At 42.6% G+C, this 23,522-nt stretch overlaps 1 protein-coding gene across 1 annotated transcript; it reads right to left on the reverse strand.

The window, feature by feature from the left end:
- Positions 1-11,526: 11,526 nt before the first annotated feature.
- On the reverse strand, positions 11,527-22,848 carry NPTX2 (neuronal pentraxin 2). Its single transcript, XM_072878425.1, has 5 exons — positions 22,303-22,848; positions 20,592-20,808; positions 16,825-17,069; positions 15,064-15,243; positions 11,527-13,153 (listed from the first exon to the last, which is right to left on the reverse strand). The coding sequence occupies exons 1-5, from the start codon at positions 22,753-22,755 to the stop codon at positions 12,926-12,928; spliced, it is 1,323 nt and encodes a 440-aa protein (XP_072734526.1). The 5' UTR covers positions 22,756-22,848; the 3' UTR covers positions 11,527-12,925.
- Between the last annotated feature and the right edge of the window lie 674 nt (positions 22,849-23,522).

Here is a 23,522-nt window from a genome sequence, read left to right on the forward strand (position 1 = left end):
GGATTGAGAGCAGCCCTGAGGAGAAAGACTTGGGGGTGTTGATTGATGAGAAACTCAACATGACCCAGCAATGTGCGCTTGCAGCCCAGAAAGCCAACTGTATCCTGGGCTGCATCAAAAGAAGCGTGGCCAGTAGGTCAAGAGAGATGATTCTCCCGCTCTGTTCCGCTCTCATGAGACCCCCATCTGGCATACTGTGTTCAGTTCTGGGGCCCCCAACATAAGAAGGACAGGGACCTGTTGGAGCAAGTCCAGAGGAGGCCACAAAGACTATCAGCTGGCTGGAGCACCTCTCCTATAAAGACAGGCTGAGAGAGTTGGGGTTGTTCAGCCTGGAGAAGAGAAGGCCCTGGGGAGACCTTACTGCAGCCTTCCAGTACCTGAAGGGAGCCCACAAGAAAGCTGGAGAGGGACTTTTTACAAGGGCATGGAGTGATAGGACAAGGGGCAATGGCTTTAAACTGAAAGAAGGTGGATTTAGATTAGATATAAGGAAGAAATTCTTCACTGTGAGGGTGGTGAGGCACTGGAACAGGTTGCCCAGAGAAGCTGTGGATGTCCTGTCCCTGGAAGTGTTCAAGTCTAGGTTGGACGGGGCTTTGAGCAACCTAGTCTAGTGGAAAGTGTCCCTGCCCATGGCCGGGGGTTTGGAACTAGGTGATCTTTACGATCCCTTCCAACCCAAACCATTCTATGATTCTGTGACCAATGAGTGAAACATGAAGCCAGACAAAATCAAATTAGGAAAAAAAAGCGTACTGTCTTAACCCTGACAGAATTGACTGGAACACACTGCAAAGGGAAATGTGGATTCAGTGCCTGCTGACATCTTCAGACCACTTTTTCTATGGAATCCATTTTATAGAGCAGATTACAGGCTCAGTAGAGAAATAACTGGGACCTGCGAGGGTCTACAGAACTTTTTACTTGGAAGATGTTTCAAGCTGAGAATTACAATTTACTTTTCTTTGGTAACTGTTGGGAATAAGGAGTTCTTATATTCCTGTGCTACAGTTTTCAGGAGTACACAGTGCGCAATAAGGAACATAGCCCTTCAAAAACCTTTCTCTGCCTATAATGGCTCAAATCCAGTCCACCTAATGTTAGGCACCTTCTGTATCCCCGAAGTTAAGAACATACTCAGAATTGGCTGTCCCGGGACAAGAAAGTTGTTTCCAAATAACAGCTCAAATCTTAAAGGCATCTTCAGCACACCTCTCTCTTCCACCCGTTAAGAAGAGTTTCTGTGGTGACTACATTATTAACTTAGATCCCTTAAGAACTGGTTCTAATGCTAACTGCCTGCAGGGGACTAAAAGAATGCTTCACTGTGCCCCAGGCCACTGGGCCACGCCTGGGCCAGGCTGGTGACCTCACTAAGATTTTTGTAGCTGCAACTTTCTTCTAAACCTTTTTTTAACTGAAGCCAAGTACTTCCGTTTCATTTTTAACCCTTGTGAAATGACATTTTTTCCACCGTAGCGCACCCCTCTGCATTATTAATTTCAACACAAGACAGTGTCTACTATTAAAAATTTCATAATAAGTATTATTGCCAAGTGCTGATGAGCAGATGTTAAGCAGCATTTAAAGATTACAGGACCAAGGTAGGTCAAGTTATTTTAGTTCTCTCTGGAATCTAGAAAGCTCTTTTAAGCTGATTTTATGACGAACCCGATTGCCTGCTTTCATTACTAGAAATTCACCATATCTAATCCCCTTGTTTCATGTAGCAGAGCGTGCTGAGTGACACATGAGTGTTTCTCTTCGTTCAGTTTAATCAACCAGCTGCAGTTGCATTCAATCACCTTTACTGGAGAACGAGCCTTCACTCACTATGGCTTCATCTAGAGAATAAATTGGTATGCACAAGGAGACCAGGACTGCCGACGATTGTACCGCAATGTTGATTCAGACCTATAATAATAGTCTGTTTGCATCAGTGACCCAGCATACATGTAAACAGTTTGTGTAACTGCAAAAATAATGGGCAATAATGCAAACTAATTCAACGTGAAGCTGAACAGAGCAGTACACTATCTGAATGCCAGTTTTTTTGGTGGAGCATCTGATTAAAGCTAGTAAGAACCCACTTTAGCTTTATGAGCCTGTTTGTCCTGGCAATAGTCAGAGGGCAGAGAGGGGGCACCCTCTAAAGGACAACTGAGCAAAGCAGCCAGCAAACTCACTGGACATAGCTCTCTGGAGGATGCCTAAAACACACATCCGTCCTGTTTGGAAGTTAATTTTTGTGACCTGCGCCAAAAATCTCAGTTTCAGGGTGGACTGCATTGTCCGTGTCTTGAGCACGTCCTGCTCAAGGACTCTTACTGACTTCCTCCTTCCTACTGTTAGTCTGCGTGTAGCTTCCTCCTAGTTCAAGTTCTTACTGCCTGCTGTGGTTAAAGACTATAATGACACAACTAGCTTAAATAGGGAGGGAAGGAAAAAGCAGAAACAGGCACCACTGTCATGATTTTTGTACCAGTAGGAAGTGTTGGGGTAACAAAGTCTTCCAGGAGGCACAAAACCTTCAGACAGACAAATCCAAAGGAGCTGTTACACTGAGATTTGGAAACCTCACCTCCTTGCTGTAATGGAAGCAATCAATAGTCACAATGAAGTTTCCTTTCTCCCATCCTCTATGTGTTTTAGAGGAAGACAGACATCAAACCCTAATTGTGTGCATTAAATTACGACCTCTGCAACAATTATGACAGCAAAATATAGAGCAAACTAGAGCTTAATGGCTCTATTCAAGTATTTTTTTGTCTCTTAAGGGGCTGTTTCAGAAACACAGCTGAACTCAGAGGCATGGGCTTTGATTTTTCCCCCACCCTTCCAATTCAGAAAATAATTTAAATTCCAGGAGTGCTAAGTTGACCTTGCATTCTCCTCTCCCTGCCTGCTAATTAGAGTTTAACAAGTGGTGCTTCCAGCCCTTCATAGCACATCCAGAACAGAAAGTGATGCAAATGTGAACTGATAGGATCAGAGAGCTTTACCCTACCATCAATTTCTACATAAATCCAGATGGGACATCAACAGGAATTTTGCAGGCAGGGGATGGCCCAAAGCCAAGATGAAAGCAGCACTAATAAATCTTACTGTGATGATGTTGTTCTGTTACACTTCCATCCTTTTTGAGGTTTAAAATATTACAGCAATTCCCATCTGGGGCAAGGCCCAGAATGTAATTTCATTCTCTTCTAATGCTTTCGGCTGACGAGACTGTCAACAGGCAAGTTTCAGTCAGTGAAACCAGCATAGCTTCAGTGAGCCAGGAACATTTACATCTTGAAAGATAAACTATGTGTTAGCAAATACAATATACCTTAGCATAGCTCTTAATTAAACAAACTTGCAGTTGTCACTTAGGCATTGATAATGCAACATATTACAGTGATTTTTCTAGGAAGAAAGCGAGGCACTCTAAAAATCCCCCATCAGTCTTGATTTTCTGCTCCAGATGGATTTTCAAAGTCATATTTGGAATTCACCCACCTGTTATATGATATCCATATAGACTGTTCTTAGAGGTATAATCTGATTAAACAAAGATTTATGGGGTTTTGTTTTGAATTTGTATTTTTCAAAGCCAAAAAGCATACAGAAGTGTTTCAACAATGTCTGAAATGCTGCTCAGAATACAGTCAAATAACAAAGAGCTCCTGTAACTAGATTTGTGCCATGCATTATTATAACAGCATCGCTAATCCAAGAAGATGCAGAGGTATCAAAGGGATGCTGAGGAAGCACCATAGCAGTGCTTCAGAATCAAGTAGTGTCTGTCAGCTCTTCAAGACAAACAATTTATATGCAATTGTCACCAACAGCCTTTTATGCTTAGAAGGCAAAGGAGAAGGCAGTGCTGTAGAACAGTTTTCTGGGAGTTTTTCCCCTTATATCAACAAGCCCTTATGGGAAGTTAAAAAAAACTGGGATGCAGTATGTTGCATATTGCATGGACTCCAGTGAACAGGGGTCCTATATCCAAAGTCCGCTAAAGCTGATGGATGGTTCCCAAAGCTTCAGTAGATTCCTGATCAGCCCATCATACAGTCAATGCCCTGCCTTTCTGAACTGTAGCATATACCTTCTGCTAGCTCCAGCTTTTTTTTAGTAGTGAAGAATCATTTCTCAATAGCACTAAAAAAAAAATTAAAATAGCAGAAGAGTCTTTATTGCTTACATAGCCCCAGAAGTGCACAAGAACCATTTGCAAGTCTGACATGGGTTTCTACAGCAACTCGTTTTTACCTTGGCATTTAATTCAGACTGCTCTAGAGCACTCCTGTCTGCATCTGGAAAAAGAAATGATTGTATTTCTGGTAATGAAAAGGGATTTGATACACAGACCCCCCACAGGACAGTAGGATGAAAATTAGCATATCTGAAGCCAGTCGATGCAGTTCAGCCTCCCAAAATATAAACTCGACTTTTAGGTAGAGTCTAAGGGGAAGATGGTTCTTCCCATATCCACAATGATCACAACAAACAGACATTATTTCCAACTTCTACTGCTGAATTCAGAGACAGCTTTCCCCTTACCACACATATTGTCATAGTCACAGTTTCCTTCCACTTCTCCCCTCAAGTGATTTATGCTGTTTCACCCTCCTCCCTGTCCTCCTTCAAGTGCAAGAAGTCTGCTACAATGAACAGGGAAAAATAACTACATAAAGAGAACTGCCACTTCTTAGCTCAATGAATGCCATCAAAATTTGCATCCTTCAACTGAGAAACAAGTATATGAATGACCAGCCTTTGAATTCAAGCACTGAATGAAAAACCAGGACCCAAACCAAGAGGTGTTAGTAAGATTCTGCTATTACTTATTACAATGAAGATAGATTATTTTTATTTTTAGTCCCCACCCTCAGCTGCAGGGAACTTGCTCCCAAGGGCTGGTGCACAGGGGGAGAGAATAAGGAGACAAAGAAGCCCCCAGCACAACCCACCCACCAAAAAGGTTGTCCCAAGATTTACTAAGCAAATGCCAAGCATCATCTAGTTTCCCACAGAAACAATCAAGGAAGGAAGCAAAGTTAATCTTTCAATTAAAACAATATATCAATCACCTTCTCTTGTTTTCTGAAATGGCTTGATATAAATTCTCATTTACAATATTTTTGCCATGTCAGAAAAGGGACCTGCTCATTTGGCAGGGATATTTATTGTGCTCAGTAAATGCTGGCACATTCCCCCCTTTAACACATATAACCCATCTCTAAAGACTCGTCTTCTCACTGTGTCCTCAAAATTACTGAGTGGAAATTAAAAAAAAAAAAAAAAAAAAAAAAAAAGGACGTAGCAGGCTCCAGTGATTCAGAGTAACCCACTCCAGCTTGTGTTTTTAAAAATAGCTTTAAAGTCACACCAGATTTTTTTTGTTTCATTTTTACCATTTTTACCAGCATGCTCAGACTTGTCTCAGTTTCTTGTTCTTCTCCCATTCAAGTCTATGGAAATTTTGCCTTCAGTGTAATCAGAAGAGGAAACTCAGTCCTATTCATTTCTCCAGGGTAAAGTAACCAGAAAGGCATTAAAGGGCATAGCCTAGTGCAGGCACCACTACACATCTGTAACATCACTTTACAGTGATCCTTTTTCAAACTCTGCCCATGGTGCAGTACAGAGCAGATCTCACTAAATTTCTGGGACCTAAACAAAACCACGTGCCAACTGAGCTCACAGATTTGCTCAGGATCTGAAGATTAAAATCATGGCTACAGCCGTCAACAGGTCATCCTTGCAGCATCCTGTATCTTCATCACTCCAAAAATCCCAGCCCCAGTCTCCAGAAGTGAGCTGCTAACATCTTAACCCTGAACTGTCAGATGGCAACCGGAGGTCTAAGAATCATATATCAACCTCTTCCACTTCCCAAGGGTTGTAAAATTTGGCCCTTGAATGCTTGCACTGGTGTCGTGCTGTGATGGAGATCTGCAGTCAGCTCCACTCACATCAACGGAGCTATGCTTGATTTGCACTGATGCAGCTGAGGAAGCCTGCAGTCTTCAATAGGTTGCTCTGTTTTGTACATCCTACTTCCACTTGTACGCACAAAGCCCTGCCAGCCTTCAGGCAATTCCCAGAACAAATAGACTGGTTTCTGTTTTCAGCAGGAGCCACTGTCATTGCTTGGACCCACGTCAAGGCAATATTTTTCTTATGTTTTTTCCAAATCGCAAGCATAGGAAAAATAGAAAGACATTATCCTCCATGTAACTTGTTCAAACTGATGTGCCACGTCTTAAACTAACAAGCAAGAGCTGCATTCTGTCCCAAACACTTTGTTTAAAGCTCTTCCAAGCTGACCTGTGCAGTCAGTGGCGCCTGAGTAACCATAGCAGCATATTTGAACAATGCCAAATACTTGTGAACAGACACACAAAAATTCAAGAGGTGGAACGCACAAAGCGTGGATCTCGGTAAAAAGCAGAACAGCCACTAGAAAAAGTATCGGAGCTGCTGATGACCATAAGAGCAGAGTTAGGTCTGCTGTTTACCAAGACCAAAACAAGAGTCACGATGGGTAAGCGAGAGTGCTAGTACAGCCTCAAAATCAAGATGATAGCCCAGATATATACAAGTAAAACTGGTGACCAAACCAGCTCTGGAAGCCCCCCGAATTGTCTGGATATCTGTGGCCATGATAGTTACCCAACTAGCAAGTTCTGATCACTTCCTTGCAAAAGCCTTGTGGGTGTTAGTTTTCCACTTGACAAGAGCCCCCAGCAGGCCAGAAGTCCGAAACACATATTGACAGTTTCCAGTTACATTAAATTATACTTAATGCAGAAAGGTATTTACCTACTGCAATTATCCATGGAGCTGGAAGTAGCTCCAAGACCTCAGAAGCCTTGAAAAAGCTAATTAATGCACTGCCATAAATAATTTGATCTCTTAGGAGGATATGTACTCTCTACACAGTAAGTAACAGCTTTCTTTAATGGAAAAAAGGATGATTTGCCAATACATATCTGTATTTTATTATAGGTCTTTATCAACCATTTATAATTTGCCATAAAGAAAGCAGAAGAGGAAAAAAAGAGAAACCTTAGCCTAAAACACAGCACATTCCTGTGAGCTACACCATCCCTGGAAAGCAAATCAAGGTCTGTCCTGTTTTGTCAGACACAAGTATCTCCCACAGGGAAATCTCACACAAAATTAAGAGTCAGTGCAGATCATTTCTCCCAGACCCTTTTGCAGTTGCAGAGGTAGAAGGCGGCTGCACAGGACAACCTCTTCCCAGCGCTGCACCAGAGAGGAAGCAACTGCCTGCTCTGTGCCCTCTGGAATGGGAGGAAAACCAATTGCTTCCTGTTGCAGAAAACACAGTTGTATCTGAGACCACAGCACGATGGCATGGCAGGCTTCCACTGCAAATCAGCAGTGAACACCAAGTATAATTAAAAAAAAAAGGAAAGTTATAACATTAGCTAAGTGATTAGCTAATGTTGTTACCCAGGTTTTAGCATACTCTTTTTAACGCATGAGCTTCCCTTTTAAACAGGTTTCCTTCTGTCTGGGGAGGTCAGGAGAGCAATCTTTTCTTGTGGAGATAAGCCTAGGTGACCAACTCTGTTGCACTAGCGTAAAGATTTTAAGTTACTCATAAGCTGGTTTAAGTGTTTTGAAAGATACGACGTAAAAGAGCATCTAGTACCTTAAAAGCCACCTAAACTCTCCTAAGAAATAGTCATTCAATTACCTTTCTGAATCCTTTTTCTTAATAAGCACTCCAGAACCACTGGTGGGAACAGCTTAGTGATCTAAAAACTAAAGCAAAACTCTTGCAAACGTCTTTTAGTACAGAAGAAAAGCACACACCGTGCCACAGACACTCGAGACCGCCCTTTGCAACATAAGCTCTGCTTCCTGTTATCCAGTACAAGCTGACCGGTAGCGAGGGAACAAGTGGGTACCGCAAAGATGACTGCTCTGCATCCTTCACGTGGCAGGAGCACCTGGGAACAGCACTGCTAGGAGCTAAACTGCTTGGACAAACGTGTGCTGGGAGCTACCTCGGGTGAAACACCAAAGCATCTTTAATAAATAAAACAATTTCTCTCAGTGGCAAGCCATCAGGGAGCTTCTGTACTTGAAGCTTTGCCAAAACATCAGCCCAGCCCTCCTGTGGGGAAAGAAATGGACCTTTGAACTCCTTGTGCAAATTTATACTTTTCTAAATGCAGGCTTTTAGAAACAGCTATAGCCAGGGGTGCAATTAATTCAATTCTTTCCAGAAGATTTTTAGCTCTGTAAAACTCATGTATTATTTAAGCCTCACAGCTAAACCATGAACATTATCAAGGTCCAGCTTTTTCTTTGCGCACAAAAAAAAAGGGGGGGGGGGAGTTGTTTTGGTGAAAGATCTCTGGAAAAATCCCACAACATCTTCAAAACCTCCAGATTCCCTGGCTACCAATACAGACCTTTCATTTCTGAAGTGAGTTTGGTGGTACCTGACTCTCTCCATCAGCAGATCTCTATTTCAGCGGGCTCCTTGCTGTGCCTAGCCTCAGATTCCTACAGCAGCATCAAGGGAACATCATCTGTGGTAAAGCCTCAGCCAGGCCATTTTCTCCTGTATCTGCACTCCTAGCAAGATTCAGGTCCCCCCAAGGATAATGCAGTAGAAGGCAGCTGATCTTCCCTCCCAACGTGGATAACTGAAATCAGCTGGATGAAGAATCCTTATACACTGAGATAGGTGCCATTAGCAAACAAGAAATAAGTCTACTCCGTAGTTACATAAACATTTTTTTAGAACAACAGTTATCCTGATTGAGAAAGTGCCAGCTTTAAACACCTAATACAAAGCATCAGCTTTGCCACTGGCCTGCATTTTGCCTTTAGGAAAGGCCTGAGGGAAAGCAGCTCTCTGGAGCAAAACAGAATCAGCTTCTCCCTAGCAGTCTCACATGTTCGAACACTGGGGAAGTATATGTAAAAATGAGGGTAGAGTTTTACTGGCAAGAGTTTCTGTGGTCTTCCTTGCATTTCTGAGACCTAAACTAGCAGTTTAATGAGCAAGCACCACCCAGCAGAAAGACACTTGCACGAGGGATTCGGTCTCCCATTCACAACGGGATCCCAGAGGCACAGAGGTGGTCCTCCTCCCCTCAGCAATGTTCAGCTCTAGTTAGACAGCAAGCATGTAGCTAAAGCCTTCAAGCAAACACCGAACATATGATATGATCTACATTTTCCAATGGCCAGCCGTTTAGTCAAAAAAACTTAACTGTCTCTGAAGAACTATAACCTGGATTTAAACATACCAAATGCTAGATTCTTTGTTGCTCAACAGCCCTTAAATGCATCAAGTGTATACAAACAGAGCAGTGCAATACCGAAACTGACTGAACAGCATTCACACCCAAGAAGTCATCTGGAGGCCTAGCCAGTTCACAGCTCCCAAGGGGTTGACTTGTTAGGATCACTGATACCGCTTTTAGGAGTCCTAGCTCTGTCTGGTTTTAAACAGAAGCAGATTTTCTAGAAATCTGCATTACTGCATGTTCCAAGTGCTGTAGCTGTCAGTCAGCTTTCCGTAAGTTATTACTTCTGTGTATTCAGAGCAGTTTTGGAACTGAAGGTTGTCTTGTCACTTCCACGCTCCATAAACAGTATAGATGCTGGAATGTGGTAATATTTACTCCTGTTTTGCCATCTGCTTATATATGCACATAAAACATGTGACTCCCAGAATGTGGAGCAGCAGAATAACAGCCGTAGCTTTTCATTGCAAGATAAAAGTACAAAAATCAATACACATCTTTTCTTTTTAGTGAAAAAGGTACTATTGTACAAAAGAAAGAATAATATTTATAGTAAAAAATTTTTAAAAACCCAACCTTTTCAATGGAATATATACTCCTTAGCTTTGGCTTTTACTAAAGAGTTGGTGTCTAAAAGAAACAACACAAAACCCTCCCCCCAAATCCCTACCATCTTGCTTATGTAATCAGTAAAAACCAAACAAACCGAAAAACAGAGGACTAAGATGTTTATCTTTAGAAGAAAAGATCCATGCCAGGTCTAGCTCAGGTTGCAAGAGGATGAATGCCCCCAAACACCCTCTCAGCTGAGCACCTTGGCATACCTTAGAAAAAAGCCAACCTTTAGTATAGATTTCCACGCTGAAGAAAAGTTCTGTTACACTCCTCCTTCATGCAGCCTGAGCAGGACCCGAGGAAGAAAGCAGCCAGCTGCTGCCAGTACCAGCCTCACAACAGCCCCCCAGCCAGGTGTTTCCACTGGGCACAAAACAAAGCAATTACAGCCCCCACCCAGCAACACCTCCCCATGCAGGTGGGGCTGCCTGCTCAGGTGTTTGTTACTAAAGTCAGTCCTAAGACTGGGAGTGTGTTTAAATAACTCTCTAAATAAAGATCAACATGGCCAGTTGAAGTGTAAAGACCCTCTGCTTCCCTCAACCAACAAATGAATCCGAGCACTGAACTAGTGTTTGAAACTATAGACCGCATCCACACGCAGGCTCCTAGCCATACAGGAAAGTGTCCAAGACAATTTCACCATTGCACCTTCCAAGTGCAGAGTGAAATATGCAAAAGCTATTTCCTGAAGGGGCAGACCTCAGCAGAGATAACTGCAGACTTCAGTTCCTTCAGTTTATTTTGAAAAAAGCTGATAAAGAAAGGTGGATTGACTGAGGGTGGATTGGTCTCCAGCCCACATGAGAGGAGAATTTTGCACTATCCCTGATCTTAGGATACAGATTCTTTGGATATTGAGGGTCTTTTAGGTTGTTTTGGTTTTCTTTTTTTTTCCTTAGGGCAGGGAAAGTACTGTTGTGGGTGAGGGGGGTGGGAGCCCCACTTTAAGGCCAATCAGAGTGAGAACATTTGAAATCAAGTTGTGTGATGTTTCATGGAAACCTCAAACTCTGCCTGGCCAGAGAAGGATGGATAAACATTTCTGCCCCAGCTGGTTGTTCTCTCACAGAGAGCACCATCCACATGTTAGTTCACCAAGGAGAGTGTTTGGTTTACACCACGGACACTGCACTTTACAACTTGCAGCGGTGTAGTGCCTCTGCTATCACATTTCAACAAGTCATCTCATTGTTGAACAGCTCTTTTCACACTGGTTGCCTACAACTAGTACTTTCACCCAGAGGGGGTCATAGTTTCAGTTTCTCACGACTGTAAAAATAAATATGAACATTTGTTCTGTGTCTCATCCCACTCCAGTGAAATAGCCATAACCCAGGCCATGCCATAGACTAGTGCCCATGAGATTGCAGTGGCAGGAGACAGGTCTCAGCCTGAGCTTCAGCCACCCCACCACATCCAAAGGGTAAGGTTACCCACACACCCCTAAGCACCTTTTGGTTGGCGATGTAAGACGTTTAGGGAATAAAGATAACTTCTTACAGGACTGTACTTCTATCAGTCTAGAGAGACAGTAGCTGAACTCATAGCAGCTATGAAAGAGAATATTCAGTGTCTTGTGTGACTATAAAGGAATTAAAAGACTCAGTTTACAGTGCATTTTAATTAAAAGTTCATTATAAGAATTTTCTTTTAAGAACAGCATACTACATATTAATGGAAATATGTAACTTTATCCTACAAATGGGACTGTCACCATATTATTCTTACAATTCAAACATATGAAAAATAAAATATGATATTTAGCTTTATAAATTCCCCCTCCCCCCCTTTAAATCTTTTTTCTTTTAAATAACAAAAGTATTAACTCTTTCCCAGTACAGTGCATTTGCTATCTGCGAGCCACAAACCAAGTAGTCACATCAATGCCAAGGAAACAGCAACATTGTTTGCAAAATATTGAGAGAAAATTATAAAAAATATAGTAGTCAGCCCAGTGCTTACAGAAGAGACAATCAACAAGAATTGAAAAAAACCAGCACATTTTCATATTACATAGGACCATTATAATAACATAGAAAACAGTGCAGAAGACTTATGCTGGGAAAATATATAGCAATTCTCAGCAAGCAGAAACTGAACTTTGGCACTTGCTCATAAAAAGGCCTTTCAAAGCAAAACAAAATGGAAATTCACTTAATCACAGCTTGTATATTTAAAAAAAAAATAAAGACATTGACTAAAGCAAGAGAAACAATAGAGAAAAGTTTACAAGCCAGGTCACTACAAATTGAGTACATTCAGCCTACAGAAAATACAAACACAATCTTTCATCCATCCATCTACACTGGGATCCTGGCTAGCAAGAGACAGGCTTTGGGACAGAACCTTACCTGAAGCATCTCTATTTCAATGGCGCTATGCTGATTACACAGCCCCTTCTTCAAATTGAACTAGAATAGCATGTCTCAAATACATTGCCTCCTTCTCATAAAATAAGGACTTCTAATCTGCAAATTAAAAGCACGACCCTTGCACTCAGACAGTGGCTGTTCTGCTCTACCCATAGTTGCACCATAACCACTGTAGTGTAAGGACTAAGTGATTTCTTTAAAAAGGGCTAAAAAAGAATGGCTTCAATTCAAAGGGGAGACAATAGACTGGAAGGAAGGATTCACATTTAGCCTGTTAATCTTGGTGCTTGTCAGCACTGCACGTTATCAAAAGGAGTGTTACAGTTAACATGTGCATGGCTGTTCCCCCTCCCTACCAGAAGAACTGATGTGCTAAACTCAGGCCTAACCGAAAGGCTGCTGCAGGCCAAAGCATATTTTTGGATCAGGCCATAAGAAAGCAAGGGCTGCTCCAGCCAAGGAGTGCTTCTTTCATTGTCAGGCTCAATGCCCCAGACTAGCAGCTATCTTTGCACTGAGGCAGTTTACTCAATTTTTTTTTTTTTGGAGTTAAGATTGGGGAAGGGCAGACAGAAAAATAAGTGCTTTAGATTGCACAGAAGATTGTCCTACTAAAGGGGGCACTTGAATGGGAAACGATTGCAGCTATAAATCTAGCAGACGCTCTTCACATGTCTCCACAGGCCATTTAGTAGCACCTCCAAACACATCAACGTTGTTATCAACCCAGGGAATGATGTTGCCAGGCATGTTGGTAGAGCAGTTAGCAATATTCATGATGTCTTCAGCTTTTAAGACTCTGTCCCATATATTGAACTGGCTCATCTCCCCAACGAAGGCTTGAGTTGCATCAAATCTTCCTCCTACTGTGTCCTTTAGGCACATAAGAGTTAGGATTAGATGAGAAAGTTATTTCAGCATTTTCTTCTTCAAACCTGAAGACCCTCCCCCCCAGCTACACTGCTAGAAGGAGGTGCAGAGCTAGGTCACAGAGACAATTTCAAGTTTATAGAAGGGCTACTTTGAACAAGATGTTCTATGGAACAGTTAAAAGCTCCCATTTGAAATGTGTCAAAACAATTCAAAGCAAACAGTCATGACTGTGTACCATCACACAAAGGCTATATATAACTAAACCTGCCCCCAAGCAGTGGAGCAGGAAGGCAATTTTAAATATTGAGGCTAATTTAGGAGCCATTTTGCAAGCTTGGCACAGGACAACTTCAGCAAGAACTACATAGATGCGTAAGATTACTCCAAAAGCTTTATGGCTATAGATTAAACTGTAACTGCAGCCCTTAACCAATTGTCTGCAGGGCCTGTAAGATGTGATCTTTGGATGTAAATACACAGGCTTGTTCTGGTTGTACCAAACGACTAACTCAAACTGCTACTGCTTAAGCCTAGAAGCATTTGCTTGCTCCATCCACTACTCAAGGACAGAAATCACACATTTTGTGCAATCACACTAACATGAAACTGATAGCATAGCATAGAACCAAGCATAGTACAGGCAAATGGCATGAGAGAGTTACAGAAAAGCTGCCAGCCACTTAATAGCAAGCTGGAGCATCTGCTATGCAGAGTGTATTAGGATTCTGAATTTACCATTCTGTCATTTATGTCATGGATAAGTGTCTACTAAAATCAGCATCAGGACAACACTAATTTTTCATTGCCCTGTTGTGAACCTGGGAATCCTGGAGAAATGCTATTTCCTGCTACTCATTACAATTTCTTTTTTTAGTGTATGTATAATCATACAAAGAACAGGTAGAGAAAAAAGGTGAAGGTAAGAGCCACACAATTCATAGGCAATAGCTTAATGAGATGTTAACTACAAGAGCAAGACTCAAAATCCTTTTTTTTTTTTAAATATTGAAAAAGGACTTATCCTTAACCTCATGAATGCTTTCTGTTGGCAGCACCAATATTCAAACTTTATTAGCATTTGCATTAGGACAGTTATGTACCTACGTCTTCAATGAGAAACCAAATGGACAATTTAGAGTTCGTCCCTTTGACTTCAGACTCACCTTTAAGTAGACATCGAATTCTAAATGAGTGACAGACTCCACTATTCTAAAAACATGCTACATACCTGAAAAGCCGCAGAATTCGGTCTGCAGGGAGTTCTCCATAGCAGGCCAAATTATAAAAGATCCTGATATACCCACAAGCACTCCAGTCCCCATAGTTGTTGGTCCCCTCACCCCCATACACACACTTTACTTGATCTGTTCTGGGGCTCAAGGACTAACATTCTTACTGTTCTTGGGATAAAGAGGAAAGGAAGGGGGAAAACCAGTAAGCTGCTAAGGGGGACAGTCAATTTGCTTCAATTAAAAAAATTGAAACAAATCAAAGCAATTATACTTGGTCCACTTTCAGCAAGCTCCTTTTTGACTGCTCATACAACAGCACTGGCCAATTCTGTCCTTTTCTGCAACTTCAGTGGCCACATTGCTAGTTATCAGCAATCTAGCTCAAAGGATTTAATTTAAGGCATTATTCAGATCACTGATGAAGTTGCACACGGTAGCATTAAGAGTGGGAATAGGAATAGGTGCAACATGAATATTCTGAATATTTAATAAATGAAACAAAATATACCAATGTGTGATTGCATTAAGTATTTGTTTCTTTGTTTTAATCTTTCTGATACTGTGTATACAACAGGACCAAGTGTTTAACAAAGAGACATTTTCTCACAGCTGCTGTTTGTTTGGGGAGTTTTGATTTTTTTTTTTTTTAAACCCTGAAACACACTGTCTTTCACTCACCTGTTCCTGACCCAGGATCAAGACACCTCCAGGTTTAATTGGGTGCCAAGGAGCAAGATTCTCCCCAGTGCCAAGCTTCTCTCCATCCTGAAAAGCCTCCCACATTCCATCTCTGGTTGTCCATGTTATACAGATATGATGCCATTTTCCGTCACTAATGAAGAGAGGGAGCTGGGCAACCTACAAAAAACAAAGAATAATACATGTTGCAAACCAAGTCTACTAGTTCAAGCACAACACTTAAAAGGGGACAGTATTTATTCTGTCCTCAGAAGCAAAAAATTTTAGAGGCAGAAGTTAGTCCACCTCTTTCTACTTTGTCCCAGCTCTCCTGTATTCAGGAATACAGCCATGCTTTTTATTCCAGATGTGAGCCTTTGTTTCATCTAGTATCAAGTGACACAAGTACCAGAGTCGAAGCTGCTATCCACCGATCCTGCATATTAATCTGTGGCATTTGTTGTTTAAATCTCAGTGCTTAGTCCTAACTTTCCATCCAGTGCTCATGTTAAGTTTCTCTTAAAATCTGGGGTATGCCTGTACCATTTGCAGTAACAACTCTGACAAATGGATCTGCCTGCTCCCAGTAAAAGTTGTCGGAACTGTTACGTAGGGCTCCAAATAAGGAGGAATTATGCTCCTCTAGGAATTTGATCTGAAAACTTACTCAAGTCAACATAAAGACACAAATGCAGTGGGCTATGGAACAGCTGTGATGTGGGAGAAAAAAAAGCATCACAGAACATTAGTAGTACTGACATAATATGGAAAAAGTTACTGCTAAGGATAAGCAGTCTCAAGTTTCCTTCTCTTCCACAAACCATTAAAAATAATCGGCTTTTCACTTTTATTTATTTGGGAGGATGATAGGGCTGTTAGAAGTCCTTAACTAGCCACATGACTGAACCACCTGAGTTGTGTTGTAGATCTGTAAACACCTGATCCCTCAGAGAGCAGTGAGTTACTAGGAAACCTCACAGGCCAAAGAAAACAAGGGATGGCACCTGAAAGCAAGTTTTGCTACATTGCAGCCTGGCCAAGTTAAGAATCTAGTTTTGCTCGCATTGATTCAAATCAAGTCACATCAGCTATTCACATTTCATAGTTAGCCCAAACTGAATGGGAGAAAGGAAGTATTTATAATCTGTTTTAATGCCACGTTTCAAGGGGTCTTGTTTTCCTCAAGCCTCATTCTGAAGCTTGTCAGAAACCATCAGTGGTATGAAGTAGTGCGAGACAATTGTTGCTTTTTGTATCTAAAGTCTGAAAAAATTGTATTTAAACTGATGTTCAGTCACTTAAACATAACAAACCCAGCCACAATTACATGCTTTTTGCTCTGTCTTCTGCCAAATTCATTTTAACATATCTGAACTTCTAGGATTAGAAAGATAGAAATACTGCAACTGGCTTAGATCTCACAGGCTTTGCAATAGTGTGGCTTCAAATATTGCTTCTATTTCATAAAACAAACAAGAAGCCAAGATCTGCTTGTACATTCAGAGGACAAGTATAAGTGTGTGCACATCTAGATGTCATGCTGCTTTGTCTCAACACGCAAATATATCTATCATTCGACTTTGTTTCAAGTACTTTTATGAACTTGCAACAGACAGATGGATGACAACAGACAAGTAGACACTACCATCTCAAAGGCCCAGAGCGGGCTTCTCCCAGAGAATGAAAGAGTTACTAGAGAGGTACCAAGGGTTCAGGCCTTATTCTGATAATGCAGACAAAGAAGAGTTAGTCAATTCTCACCTTATCATTAATTAGAAGTTCAATTGGATTATTCCCCCATTCTATGAGGACAATTTCATTAGCCTGCCCAGGAACAGCATATGAGAATGGAGTGCCAATTCCAGGAGAAGCACTTGATCTCAACCACAAGCATACGGTAAAAGCATACAGCTCTGGCAGAGTCTTCTTGATCTTCCCATATAAGTAGTTTGTGCGAAGAGGAAGGGAGACTTTGAATTCATCAGGTGACTTAAATGCACTGTTACCTAGAATTACATTGAGGAATAAAAACCTTTAACATTAAACAAAACAATACATTTGTAATTCAGGTTAAGAAACAATATAATTGATATTGAGAATCTTTGGAATTTTCATCACTTCAGAGAGGTACACAAAAAATATATTGAAATAGTATTACTGAATGTTGATTTTGCAGCACAGAAAAATACAACTAGATTTTATACACATCATGCTAATTACTTAGCTTATTTCTCCTGTTCATTTAGAGCAAAAGAATAGATGGCAGACAACTAACGAGAGGCTGTTAAATATTTTCTTTCTTCATTGCTTAGTTCATGGCTGGAGGCCTGCCCATTTCAAACAATTCAAACTGTTTTAAAAGATATTTACTGTTACTAAACATGGATTCTCTGTTATGTTCATTATTAAAGCATCACAGTGCTTCAAAAGCAGTATTTATTTTCCTACTACTGCTACACAGGAGCTAGCAGCAGAATCCCCATTTTACAGATAGCAGGCCAAGAAACAGGTTAATGCTCTCATTTTGAGTGGCCAATATGAACTAAGAAAAAGCTGACATATTCCAGAAAGCAGTGTTAAATTTAGTAGAACTGATTTCTGTCCCACAGACAAATCAGGAAGAGATCTGAACAAAAATATAAAGCTGAAGTTCAAAGTGACCTGAAGAAAAAAGCAATATATAGTTATGAACTACAAAAACATTAGACATCTGTTTTAATATAAAAGCAGAAATTTAGCTTTTTCTAAAAGATGTGACAAAAACAGTGAGATATTCCACAGAGATGTTTATGAAATTGAGCACTCTTAAGACTAAAACTTTCTAAAGTTACAATACAAACAATAGTTTGTGTATACTTCTGATGTAGTTGCTTACAATTAATTTTCTAGAATTAAATATTAAGAGGAGAGAAATCCCACATTGTGCCACAAAATAAAACCCCACAGTTCTGTAGTAGAGTGTCACCCTCAACCTTTTAGCAACCTGTTCTTCTGAGTCTCCCTCATTTCCTTTACTCACATTCCTGAAACAAATTCAATCCCCTTTCCAAACTTCATACTCCATTCCAAATGCAGAGCTGTTGTCACAAAAGGTTGCCACAATTTTCATATGTAATTTTTAAACCATTGGCATTCTCTCAGTTCCCATTCTCAGAAGCAACTGAAGTGTTTTGACTGCATTTTTCACAGAACGAGGGGGTGGAAGAAGAAAAAGCTTGTCTGATGCTTGCATCTGTCTTGAGGAACTTAGAGAACAAAAACTGAAATATTCTAAATTTTAAGCAAAAAACCCCCAAGGTCTTAGGGCTACTGCTGAGCAACCTCCACTAGGCTGGTACAACAATCTCACATACAAAAAAAAGAAACATACTCCATTAAGAGCATTAGTCACTCTGTGAAAGAGATTAACGAAGCAATAATGGGTTGGAAAAGAACAAACAATATTCATCTTTTTTTATATTTTTCAGTTTGTTCTCATAAGTTGAAAACATCCACAACTCCAAATGAAAACAAGATCCTCCTGTTCTGGGCAATGAGCACATGCACAGGATAAGACAATCCTTTTCCTAAAGAATCCAAATTATTTTTTAACAAGATGGGCAAGAAATATTGTTATTCCCTTTTAGAGATGGAGAAACTAGATTTAGACATAGCAAGTGACCTGTTCATGCCTCCAGCAAAGCTAGGAATCACATTTAAGGCCAGGCATTATTAGTTGCAGGATTATTCACCTCATCATTGACACCCAGTCCTGCTTTTTAATGCATCATCTACTGCTGTCAATGGAGACAACCGGTGAAGGAATTACCAGAAGACTTTGGGAATCACAAGAGTTGTACAGACTTCAAACTCTTCTGCCCCACTGGTAAGTAGAGACAGCTGTCACAACGACAGATAAAAAAATCCAAAGTTCATAGTGTCACCTTATAAGGTTAGTTTTTCCTCCATTTATTCAGCCTCAGGATAATGAGGAGCTTATGACACTCTAGTTAGTTGTCAGGAAGAGATGCTAAACAATATGGCATTTAAAATAAAAGCACAATAGAAATACTATTTTCAAAAAAGGTCAGATCACTTCAAATGTTGTCTGCATTTAATCTACAAAATCATTAAGTTCTTAGAGCATTATTACCCTCACTTTGATTTGACACAGGAACCAAAGGCACAGTACAGCTAAGCTGCACTGTAATAGAGAGCAAATTACACAACTAAAAGAAAGCCTGTGTCTTGGTTCCTGGCCCAAATTCTTCACTTCCCTGGACACTTATAAGACAGCCCTCTCTCCCCACACAAAAAATAAAGGTGGGAACAGGCTATTTTTAACCTAATTAAATTACACATTCTTGTTCTCCCACCACTCCCTTTCTCTTTCTGATGATGTGCTGATATGAGTCACGTCTTTCAGAGACAAGGACTAGCAATACTTGCCACATAAGACATTAATAGGCCACTAATTCTCCAGAACTTTAGTGGCAGTTTAGGCTTTATCTTAGCTCTCAGGAAACACTAAATGACAGAGCCAGTAAAAGATCTCTTCTTCCTCCTTCCCTTTTCCCCTCCTTCACACTTTTTAAATGAAAAAAATAGATACAATATTACACAAATGGATCCATTAGGCTGCATTTTAAAATTCATGAGATATGTATGTTTGCACCATTTTGAAAGCATGTCCATTAAGCTGCTTTTAAGCAGAGAACCTAGTCACCTTGGCATCATTTAAAGATTGGGCAGTGATATTTACTGGTACTCTAGTCCTACACAGTCCACTCTGCAGGTGTCTATAGTCAATACAGAAAGATAGTTCTGTTCTTCAGCTCATTTCTATGGGCATTTGTAATTCAAATAAACAGACTCTACTCAAGCATAGAGATCTCAGTAATAATTAATCTAAGTATCTGAATAAATGACTAGGATTAAGAGAGTGTCCCCCAGTGGCACCATGTGTAATCTACTGTAAACTCTGAAGGCTATACGGTTGGGATAGGATACAATTCAAGTATCTGCAGTTACCCAAAGGCATAACCAGCAACAAAGGGAAAGACCACCAGCAATACTTCCAAAGCAGCAGGAAATGGTTCTGGTATAAAATGCCATTCATTACATCAAAGGCAGTTGTGCTAATTAAATTTAGCCCATATGATTTTCAGTCCAAATAAAGAAAGGCAGTTCTACGTAGATGTGTACTTGACATTATCTAGGTATTCACCTGACACCAATGTCATACTTCTTCCTATTTCCACTTGCCTCCTTATATATCTTTCCATCCCACAAACACTAAGAGTTTCATCCTAACCACCCACATATGCCAAATTAAGAGACAAGAAGCCAAAGCCATGCAGAGGCCTGTCAAGCAGGAGGCTTGTGACAAAGGGAAAAAGGAAATGCAAGTATTTGCACTGTCACCTACTATTTAGTCCAGCACCTTAACTGTCTTTCCCTCAAGGCCCACATTTAGACTACTGCACTAGAAGGAGGGAGTAAACAAAATTAATCAGCATGAGGAAGCATTTAGATTGTGTGCGGATTACCTTTTTCTAATTCAGACACTCTTTCTAGCAATGCATTCAAGGCTGTCTCTGTCCTCTGCCGATGGGCTGACGTCTCATTATGTAGCAAAGACTTTTCATCCTCAAGCTCGGCCACTTTGCTCAGGAGTTGGCGTTCCAGGTCTCCAAGCCTCCGCTGAAGCATCTCTCGAAGGTCATTAGGCAGTGCTGCATATGACACGTTGGCTCGGAGCTGGTGCTTTAGGGGAATTGAGAAGAAAAAAAATTGTCATTCCTCAAACAGAAACTGTGAAATGCGGATATGCTCCTGATCCAAAGGGAAGAAAGCAAGATCACAGAGTTCTCCAGCAAGTACAAAAGAAGCATTGCTTTTTAGCACTTGTCATGTTCAGTGCTTTTATCAGCACTGTAGCAAAACAGGTCCTGAAACAAAAGGGCACTTTTCTTAGAGGCTTCGAGAGTTTCACGTGAAGGAGTATTCATATATTTAAGTTCAATAAAATCAATGTAGGAAGCCAGATTTGATGCACTTCCATTAGTATGGGTACACATGGCACATTAGTCAATTTTTGCTTTACTTACTGCAAGTGACATTGCCAACTTAAGTAAACAGAAAAACTATTACTTCTTTTTAAATAAAAAATTAAGCTACTTCAAAAGCAAATTTACCAAATGAAAGTTTCCTCAGTTTTGATTTGCAGAGTAAAGAAGTCAGATGCTCTTTAGATCAACTGTAAGTATTAGCCAGTGAAAGTATTTTTATTTAAACCAAAAACCCCCCCCCACACACTCTCTCAAATAACACTGGTATCTTTAAGGATACTAAGAAACCAACAGTTCCACCTACCATATTACTCTAGTGGAGTTCCCCTTCTACAACCCTAAAAAAAAAAGCCTCAAGAAGACAGCAACAGTAATAAAAGGATGTTACACTACCAGGTAATTCAAAACTGTACTTGAAAAGCAGTCCAGAGTGTTTAGACCTCACAGAATAACCTTTAGGAAGTTACTCACCATCCTCACAACATCACTGACTGTTTGGAGGACAGCAGGAGGACATGCATGTAGCTCTCAGGGTGTGGAAAGCAAAACACAACATCCAGCACAATTCCTGTGGGAATACTCTCTATAAAATATTTCCATGCATGCCACTCAACCATAGGGACTGTCCAAAGGCTCAGGGAAATCACTTATTGGTGGGCTTGGACCAAATCCCCTTTCTATTCACAAGCATATAAAATCAGGTTCTTTTTATTCTACGTCAGCTCTAAATACATCATCTTATCTTCACAATCTGCCCAACACAATCTCCTCATTACCACTGGTCTGTTCAGCACCATATGCCAAGGCCTTACTGCCCAAGACAACAGCTTTATACCTCAAACCCCATGAAGTCACATTCCCAGAGAGATTTAGACAGATTAATACAGAAACTAAGCTGGTGACAAGCAGGAAAACCATAATCTGCCCTTACACAGTGGGAGAACACATTCACAGACGAGCCCTTCAGGTCTTTTACCATTAAAGCGAGCAGATAAATAATCAAGAAAACAGGACAACCCAACCAAGCCACTCACTCCCAGGGCTTGGCCAGTTTGGATTTATCTCCATAAAGATTAAGCGCACTGGTTGCGTCCGCCCAGAGGTCCAAAGCCACTGTTACACGTTAAGTCGTTCCAAGTTTCTACACCGGTGGGCAGGGAGGCCGGCCCACCCCGCGCCCTGGCCCTACCTCCAGGCTCTCCAGCCGGTCCTTCAGGGTCTGCATGGTGCGGCTCAGCTGGTCGATGACCTGCGCCGGGTCCCGCGGCAGGTCACCCATGGTGTCCTTGCCCTTGCCCAGCTCCTTCTTCCACGTCCCCGTGGCGGACTTGCCGTCAGCGCTCTCGCAGCGGCTCAGTTTGCCGGTGAGCTCCCGGATGGCCTCCCGCTGGCTCCCGATGGTCTCCTTCTGCTGCAGGACGGTCTCCCGCAGCTGCAGCACCGTGGCCTTCAGCTCCTCCTCGGGGGGCAGCGCACCTCCTTGCATGGGCACCGAGGGCAGCGGGCAGCCGGCGCCGGCGGCGTCCAGCGGCAGCGAGGTGCACACGAAGCGGCTCCCCGGCGGGCTCTCCTGCTCCCCCGCCGCCGCCCCCCGGCCGCCCGCGGCTACGGCGAGCAAGAGCCCAGCGACCACAGGTAACATCCCGGCTGGTGAGCGGGGCGACGGCTCGGAGGGGACGCCGGGGCGCGGGCCGAGCCGGCCGCCGCGCTGACAGGAGGTCGGTCGGTCGGTCGGTCGGTCCCGTCGGTCCCGCCGCGCCGCGCCGTCCCGCCCCGTCCCGCTCCACACGCCGCTCCCGCGTTCGCCGCCGGCACGCGGCTTTTATAGGCAGGGCGGGCGCGTGGGGGGGGAGCCCGGCTCGCGCCGCGCGCGTCGGTTGGCTGCAGCCGGCGCTGACGCCGCGCGGTCCCGGGGGCCGCGGCTGTGCGGGGGGACCCGGCCGGGAGGGACCGGCTGGCAGCGGCGCGGGGCGCAGCGGCGGGGGATGGCGGCCAGGTGGCCGCAGGGGCGCCGCGCTCAGCCCGGGGGCGGTGACGCCCCGTCCGGCGGGGGATGCAGGCTGGAGGGCGGCCCGGGGGGGTCTCCGGTCCAGCCCGCTGCTCGCAGCAGCGTCGGCCGGAGTCGGACCGGGTGGCTCGGGGCTTTGTCCGGTCGGGTCCTGGAAACCTCCGCGGATGGAAACTGCACGGCCTCCTGGGCGGCCTGTGCCTCACGGCCAGGGTCCCCACGGGGAAAAAGCCGCTCCGTATGTCCAGTCTGAACCTCTCTTGCTTCAACGTACGCCCGTTGTCCCGTGTCCTCCCACCACGCGCTGCGGTGAAGAGCCTGACTCCATCGCGATGACCTCCTCTGCTGAATTCGCTCCAGCCTGCCGATGCCTTTCTTGTATTGGGGGGGGGTCAGAACTG

Source organism: Ciconia boyciana, chromosome 13, assembly GCF_034638445.1.
Source record: "Ciconia boyciana chromosome 13, ASM3463844v1, whole genome shotgun sequence".
Classification (NCBI taxonomy): Eukaryota; Metazoa; Chordata; class Aves; order Ciconiiformes; family Ciconiidae; genus Ciconia; species Ciconia boyciana.

Bases quoted from the DNA above. Each gene is read 5' to 3' on its own strand.
- NPTX2 (XM_072878425.1), bottom strand. From the start codon at position 22,755: ATGTTACCTGTGGTCGCTGGGCTCTTGCTCGCCGTAGCCGCGGGCGGC. The intron at 20,809-22,302 runs GTAGGGCCAGGG...ATTCCCCTAAAG, and splicing joins ACCGGCTGGAGAGCCTGGAG to CACCAGCTCCGAGCCAACGT. The intron at 17,070-20,591 runs GTAATCCGCACA...ATGTAATTCTAG, and splicing joins AGTGTCTGAATTAGAAAAAG to GTAACAGTGCATTTAAGTCA.